General features: G+C 38.6%; 2 protein-coding genes across 7 annotated transcripts in view; both read right to left on the bottom strand.

The window, feature by feature from the left end:
• The window catches only part of LOC145492241 (uncharacterized), a 629,788-nt gene that overhangs the window by 118,446 nt on the left and 503,226 nt on the right, over nt 1–8,116 (bottom strand). The gene's annotated exons all lie outside the window — the stretch shown is intronic.
• The window catches only part of LOC145492269 (fibroblast growth factor receptor-like), a 113,430-nt gene that overhangs the window by 1,469 nt on the left and 103,845 nt on the right, over nt 1–8,116 (bottom strand). For both annotated transcript variants that reach the window (XM_081471667.1, XM_081471666.1), the window contains 12 exons: nt 6,813–6,926; nt 6,671–6,689; nt 6,344–6,374; nt 5,201–5,504; nt 4,646–4,756; nt 4,173–4,363; nt 3,758–3,880; nt 2,884–2,954; nt 2,288–2,328; nt 1,793–1,889; nt 984–1,083; nt 1–168 (listed from right to left, as the gene is read on the bottom strand). The exon at nt 1–168 is cut by the window's left edge. In XM_081471667.1, the coding sequence (XP_081327793.1) occupies nt 100–168; nt 984–1,083; nt 1,793–1,889; nt 2,288–2,328; nt 2,884–2,954; nt 3,758–3,880; nt 4,173–4,363; nt 4,646–4,756; nt 5,201–5,504; nt 6,344–6,374; nt 6,671–6,689; nt 6,813–6,926 (1,271 nt within the window). In that variant the 3' untranslated portion in view covers nt 1–99. The remainder of the gene's footprint in view (nt 169–983; nt 1,084–1,792; nt 1,890–2,287; nt 2,329–2,883; nt 2,955–3,757; nt 3,881–4,172; nt 4,364–4,645; nt 4,757–5,200; nt 5,505–6,343; nt 6,375–6,670; nt 6,690–6,812; nt 6,927–8,116) is intronic.

The raw sequence follows: 8,116 nt of genomic DNA, 5'->3' as shown, positions 1-8,116 counted from the left end.
AAGAGTTTATCCATTTTCTAGCAAAACACTACACTACGAAAACTGATAGCGATATCAATGAATATTTGCTGCTTGGGCAGTGCTGAAACTTCTGCTAGGTTACACGACCAAGTCCTCGGCGTTTGCGTATAACTGCGTCTTGTCGAACATCTTCATGTTGATCAGCCGCTTAAGATGAAAAAATAGTTACATCATCAGTATGACAAGTTGACTTACAGCTGCACCACACAAATAGAGGTAACCAGGTATAGTCTGGTGGAAACATCATTCAGCAGCTGAGTCAGCCTGTGGATCCAATAATCATGAGCATGCCCTATGCATTATGTCGATTTCAGAGAAAGTTTGAGACCAAAGTTGAAAGGTTCAAGACTCCAGTCTGGAGTCGATGTGCTACATATAACTGGAGACCTTGCATTTTTTACAACGGTTCCCAAAATACTATCCAAATGCAATTTCCTTTTGAAAAGAAGTGTTATATTACCAGCAGCTGGACGACCACGTTGTGTATTTATTTACTGCCATTATCCACATGCGTTTGCACCTCAGCCCTAAGTCACCTTCGATGACCTTAAATACTTTGCAATTGGCTGCTACTTGTTGGGCCAAAAATGTCACATGCTCAGATGAACTCCGCATCAACCACAGGCCGACGGAACTCGCTGCTTTATTCATTTAGGAAGTTCATGCAAAGGCTTAGCTAGTTTACAAAGGAAACAAATATTTCAAATAAACGCAACATAGTTAAAAATCCCAATTGGCAGCACGCAGACCGTGAGTTGGCTATTTACAAAGTGAGAGCCAGGATTTGAACTCGGGACAACCGAGAAACAAATCCCGCTGGTGGCAGGGTGGAGGCCTTGAACTCATAGTGATTGCATGAGTTAGCAAGGTCGTAGATGATTGGGTGAATAATTAATTGTTTCCTCTGGTTCAACAGACGTTCTCGATAAAACAAGTTAAAAAACAATGTGCCTTTGTCTTACCTTGTGATGGTTCTCCATATCCTTAAGCTGGTTTTTTAAATCAGTGAATGTTGGCCTTTTATCCGGGTCATTTTCCCAGCATTTCATCATTGTCTGATACCTGGAATAAACAAGAACTTCTGATGGACTGTTTCAATAAATTTCGATGTCACGCGTAGTTCCAAATACCGACCAATTTTGCTTAAATTGCTTTCGGAAAAAATTTCCTTTTTCCCCTTAGCAAGAACGAAAGTTATAAAATGCGAGTGTACCCCAGGAGAGGTACTTCGTCACAACAGTGTTGGGAGGTGCGAATCGTCAGGCTCAAAAAGGTCCTATCAGGTTGAAATACCCCCCCCCCCCCCGCCCCCTGCCCCCTTGAAAAAAAGAAATAAATCAAATGAAATTAATCATTGACCTAGAACGCAAACCGAAAAAGGTTGTTTTATTCATTACATATATCTCAATCTTTTGGCAGACAGCAGTCATTCCTAAATCGCTAGAAAGGAAGTCTGATTGCCATTTGTATGCAATTTATGTCTGTCCGGCCGAGCCCCAGCACCGTCATACATGAACCTGAGTACTCCTCCTCACCCCACCCTACTGGACAATATACATGTTGTTTGCAGGATACAGTCAGTTAAAATTCTGAGATCACGAATAACAGGGATTGCCAACACGTGCAAGGTTAAGTTCTACTACGCGGTCTACGATTACATAACTGCATAACTGACCATAGCTCGACGTATCATAATTGCGATAACATGTGCACCGCAGCCCTCCAAAAAGCGCTGTCACTGTTGGTTTGATTTTCAAGAAGCAAAACTTACAATTTGTCATCCACATGTTGTGGTTTGGGCATTCGTTTCCCTTCCTGAAGCAGGCTTGCAATTTTTCTGCCATCCATTCGTGGATACGGTGAACCACCTATAAAAAAGCAGCAATGTCTCCAGTTTATCGGTAAAACCACAGGAACGGTTGACTAGGTTTTCGGAATTATGATTGCTGCCTCCATCACAAACGAAGTAACGGCATGTATTAATGAAAGAGGCACGTGATACGCAATCACTACTTCGATTAAAAGCAATTTATGAAAGCTGTTAAAAAAAAGAGGACACTATTTATTCTGTATTTCCATTGACTAGTGGGAGAACATTTGCACCTGAAACATGAATACGACTGGTATTTTCGACGTATTTTTGTTTGTTTGTTTGTTTTCTTAAAAATTTTGTCGTGTTGCAGTAACTCATTTTCTGGAAAATTTCTGCTTGTTTTCCCGAACTGTGTAGAAAACCCATCGAAGTAATGTATACTTAAGATGTTACCTATCGTAAAAATCTCGTAAAGGACAACTCCATAGCTCCATCTGTAAATAAATAAAATGAATAATAACTGAACATTAAGACAATGACAATGACAATAGCAATTGATATTCAAACAATTTGGTTGAAAATATTTTTCACGGTCACATTACACAATTAAGTTGTGGTGTAGTGAATAATTATACCATTCATTTCTCAAACAGCAAGCTTCATGGATTGAACATAAAATGCAATCCTTGTTCAATACAATCTTCTGTCACTTATCGGGGATGGCAACTTAGAATAGGCTTACAGAAAGTTCTATTGTTAGCTTTTTTTTTCAAAGTGGATCACTTCAGCAATAAATTGCATAAATAACGATGAGATGAACAAAGATGACAGATATTATTTTAGTTTTTACGCTATTAATATCTTCATATTCTATCTGACTACGCGAATTTTAAAATCTTCACGACAATCTTGATCTTTGTTTTTTCAGAGGTAATCGTTGCGTCTCACCAATAAAGAGTGTCATGATCACTTCCTACATAAAGTTTACTGTTGGTAGCTTTCTGTGGTTCTTATGGAACCATCGGCCAGTCGTGCGTGGATGTACTTACACATCACTTTTGGTGGTGTACGTTCCATACAACAGCGCTTCATAAGCAGTCCATTTGACGGGAAGACGGCCCTAAAGATTGAAGTAGTTCGTAAACAATTCAATTTCAATGTAATCTAGGAACACATTTCCAGCAGAAACTCGTCAAGGCATAGACTTGAACACGAAAAAAAATTGCCGCCTGTCTGCGTCTTTAATGATTTTTTTTTTTTTTTTTTTTTCTGGCTGGTAAGTTTTTGTACTGTGACAGCAGCATTAGTCTCTCGTCTAGAAGTTACAAGTTATAACAAGAGAAGATCAAGGTAAGAAATGCACATGTACCTCGAGCTTTCCTTGGTGTTAACCAAAGTGGTCGACTTAGAAAGACTGGGCTCCACCCTAAGCTTAGATCAATCTTTAAGTATTTTGCGCACTTTTAGTTTCCGTCTATTTTTGCCATGTAATGAGAAGGGGAAGAAAATAAAGACTCCTTGCAGATTCGGACGCGGAAAGATGGTCTTCATCAGATTAAAAGGTGAGTGCCTGCACCATTTGGTAATAAATTTGACGGGTAATCTCACTGTAGTGGTGGCAAGATACAGTCACAAAAAATGTGAAGGTAATCTTGACAAGAAACCCGATCCCATCTGAGCTCTTGGGCCAATAATTATGAACTTAGCACACGATTCGTGAGAAATTACGCGGACATTTAGAATATTCAAGTGTTGATTGGGCTTTTAAAGTAACAAATAGAAAGCACGGCAAGTGTAAAATTGTGTAGCTATAGCCAGCTGGTCGGGTAGCAACTGTCGTAAGGTCTCACATGAATGGCTTGATACCCTTTGAGAGGACAATAGAACAAACAACAGAAACAATTCGTTTCTTAGGGTTGTTACCTTTGTCTTTTTTTCATAAATGTTGTCCTGCTGAACATCCCTAGCCATTCCAAAGTCTGTCACCTTACACGTCTCTCTTTCACCAACCAACACATTACGAGCTGCCAGGTCCCGGTGGATAATCTGTTACAAACGGAATACTATTTAATAAGTCTGAAACTAACATGGACACTAAAAGCCATAAGAACTAGTGAGGTATAAGCAATAAAATAACATAAATAACGCTTTAAATGCAGGGAAATCTGGCATTGCTTCAATACTTCATAACACTAGTTTATTGCAAACTGGGCTTTAACTTTCCCTTTAGCACAAGCCGTTTCGTTAATTTCATGATTTCTGTTATGAAGAGATTTCGTCGATAACCAGATTATGGAAAGTGGTGCTAAAAGATTATTAACTTAATTATTTAACATACAGATTTTGAAGAAAGGTAACTCATGCCATCAGCAATTTGCCAAGCAAACTTCATCAGCTGTTGTGACGTCAGACTTGTTTGTGGTTTGATATCCGGGTCTTTGTAATAAGTGTCATTCAGTCCACGGGTCTTTCTTAGGTATCCCAGAAGGTCTCCATAAGGTACATACTCGATTATCACCATTAGAGGCTCTGGAAAAATGTGGACATTCAAAAATAACTGTTTCCAACTGCTGTGAAATACTTCGACTTATTTCCTTTTTACTTGAAACAGCCTAGAAGAAGATACATTTAATTTTTCCGGGAAACATGCTAGATTCTTTGTGTTGAATGTGTACTTTACGAAAAAAAAAATCACGTTTATAATGTGATAATTTGTCTATTCTTAAATCTAATGAATGGTCTTCTATGACAGGACCTACCATCAATGTTACATATTTCACATGTTCAATTCGCAATTTTTAAACAGTTTACCAGTTTCTGTGACACATCCCAGTAGTTTAATGACATGAGGATGTGGTTTGAGTTGCTTCATTGTGTCAAGTTCTCTCAGTAAATCTCTCCTGTCTGATTCGGAAGAATTATCTGGAAAAGAACAAAACTTGAATCAGGCAAAAATGTTGCGCCGGTTTAATAAATCAAATTCATGCTTTAAAAAAAACGTAATGTTATCTCCTGACGTGGCAATATATTTCTAATCTACAATACGAACGTCAGCGTTTCGTCAACAAGCCTTGTAAATTACTGAGACCACAGCCATAATAAATATAAAACAGACCTGACAAAAAAAAAACAAACAAACAAACAAACAAAGGTGTTCAATGGAAATAATTTTGAAAAGGACTTTAGAAAAAAATGGAAAACTCCTCTGCAACGAATTTTGATTTGATGAAGAACTGAGCGCCAACTGCAACAATTCAGAAACCGACTTTTGTGCAGGTTGAAAGAGTTGCTTAGCACAACTATTCGTGAACTAAAAAAGAAAAACAGTTAATGAGCCCTAACAGCTCTAACAGAACCAAGACTTACATTTAAGCATTTTGACAGCAACTGTCGTCTTTCCAGGCCTGCCTCGAAGTCCTGTTGCCATTGCCTTGGCAACCTGACCAAAAGCACCTTTACCAATTATCTTTTCTATGGTCACGTCTTGCTTTTCAACTTCCCAAGAACGTGTTGTTTGATGAAGAGGTGCATAATCAGCACTTTGAACAACACATTGTGTTTGATCGTAGACTGTAGTTGCTTCTGTTAGGTCCATGTACCCTGAGCGAGGCTGGGTGGAGTTATTGGGAATGGAACTACTTGGTTGAAGATCGTCCAATGCCATTTCATTCTGTAAAAATATGTAAGAGATATGAAAGTGTTTCCGCAACATCTATTAAAGGCGCTATTTCACGATATTTAAAATATTTTTATTGGGGTATTAAATCCAAAGAACGCTCGAGAAAAGAGTTTTGTAAGATAGCAAAACAACACAGTAGCTGAAATAATAAGCCGAAAAGAGACAAGGAAGTTTAGGAGTAAGGAGCACTACAAGCCTTGAAAATTTGGCATTTTTAAAATACACTTATAATTCCAGTGAAACCACCCATAACTGCTGTATACCATCCATTTTCTCTCTCACCCCTCCCCCAACCCGCCCCTCAGGACATACATCAAAGAGTTATCTTGTGTTATCTTTATCTCTCCCTGCGACACAGAAGAGCTTGATGAGTTTCGGTATACTGATACCCATGACACACGTTTCCTTCAGTTTGAGTAGCGAGGTTGAACAAACTGTTTGTAAAATTATGTAAAGCCCCTTCCTTAGGCCCCCTTCCTTCCTTAAAATAATTATGTCTTCTACTCCCTAAAAACTGGTCTTCAACCACTGTCGATTTCCTGTGGCTACCTTTCTAAAGAAATCAACAAATGCGCACCAATAAGCAGGCACCAACAATGTTGTTCTGCAGAACTCCATAACTATGGAGTTTCTTCCGCATGGAAATTTTCATGGAGGCCGCGATTTGCATCCTTACAAGCACTAATGCCTTGCAACGGCATTGCAGTAGCGTCAAACAAGTACATTAACTTTATACGACAAACGAAACTGAACCCGCCTTTTGACAATCAAAAATTACGCCGTGGAACTGCTTTATTCCTTTCAATAAAAACCCGGCAACAAAGACTTACGTCATAAACACCTCTCTCTTCTTTATAGGGCCTGAAATAAGAAAAAAGCAGGGATTCGAAGAAAGATATTTCAAAACTTGAAAATTTAAACATTTCATACAGAAAATTCGTATTCGACTCCTCTCTTCTCGGTGTTTGGAAATGTGGTCAAACACGATCTTTCGTGTTTGATATATTGCATCATAAAGAATCAAAGGAACAACTACTATAAAGGCTGACAAGGCAAATATAAAACGCAATAAATCTTGAATAACTTGAAGAGATACTTTTGGCATTATTGATCAGCGGTGAGCAATTTTTTCGTCCCACAAGTGAAAAGGAACCTACCTCTTTTTTCCAGCAGTGCCTAAGAAACAAAAAAAAAATAGATAATTAAGCTTCATAGTGGAGACAGTATACATGTACTAGCAATAAGACATAACAGCGGAGAAGGGAAAAAAATACACTCTAAAATATATGACGGCTTTACCTTTTTTGTGTAGCCAAACGATGTAAAGAATCAGGCAAATGATTATAAACACAAGAATTCCAACTACAGCTGCCCAGATGACGTCATTGCACGAGCACTTGCATTCTCCCGGAGCTATGAGAGAAAAATGAAAACCGCCCAGTTTAATTGGTTTCCTTAATGTTGATCGATGTTATTGGCAACAGGCATACAAATAGGTCATTTCTTTTATCCACTTAGAGCAAGAGAATTTCTCGAATATAGAATTCCTTCATGCGTCTCTATGGAAAAGGAATACTGCACTGATTTATTATACGTCCCAAGCACAAATTAAAAACACAGGCAGATTTAGGGGGATTGATCGGGTGGCCACCTCCCTTTTAAAGAAGCAAAATACTCAGGAGAGGAACCTCATTGTAATTTGTAATTTCTAGTTTGTGGCATTGCTAGTATTTCTGGTGTATCACTTCTAGATTAGGTTCCAATTCTCAAAATGCACCATTTTGGGGGCATGCCCCATTGATTCTGCAGTCCCAAGTTACCAGCCAAATTTTGCGTAACATCAGGCGATCGACTTGATTTGCGCGTTGGTTTTCACGGACATTCCAAACTGACCTGAAAAGTTTCATTCTTGTTATGATTTACGAGCTCTACCGTCACTGTTGCCTAGAAAACTTATGTTAAATTTTGAAATTGCAGCTCTGACAGGAGCTGTAACATACTGATAGAAGGCATTGAATTAGAGGTCATGGCCAATCCAATTCCAGCCAATTGAAGCCATTGTAGTTAGCCTTGATCTTAGGCTGTTAATTTAAGGGTAACGTAGCAGTGGCCTTGGAGGCTTCAGAAAGTACAGCAAGGTGGTTATCATAAGGCTTGCGACCAGACTACTTGAAATATTCCCGCTTTTAAAACATTACGGAAATCGAAAGCTATTTTGGTTTTTTTTTTTTCTCGGAGGTGAATCGCGAAGATATCGTGAATGAATAACTAGTTACAGTGCATTATTTCGCGGTTTTTTTTATACATTTAGAATTATCTTGTACTGCCATAAAAATAAAAACAAAATGTTTTACCTTTAGTACTTGAAGTGTCCGTGGGTGTAGAAGAAACTTGTTCAATGGAATTGGGATCGACTTTGAATCCATCGAAATTATCTTCTTTTGCGGCTGTCTTCAGAACATTCAACACCTCACTAACGACTGCACTTCGGTTGAATTTCATCTCAAAATCTACGATAACACTGCCACACCTAAAAGCAAAAAGATCCCATTGCACTGTGAAGAACCGATTGAGAAACAGGAATAATAACTTCCTGAGCTTCT

This window comes from Orbicella franksi, chromosome 7 (genome assembly GCF_964199315.1).
Source record: "Orbicella franksi chromosome 7, jaOrbFran1.1, whole genome shotgun sequence".
NCBI classification, from domain to species: Eukaryota; Metazoa; Cnidaria; class Anthozoa; order Scleractinia; family Merulinidae; genus Orbicella; species Orbicella franksi.
Note: the sequence above shows the minus strand (reverse complement) of the source record. Positions and strands in the feature narration are given on the sequence as shown.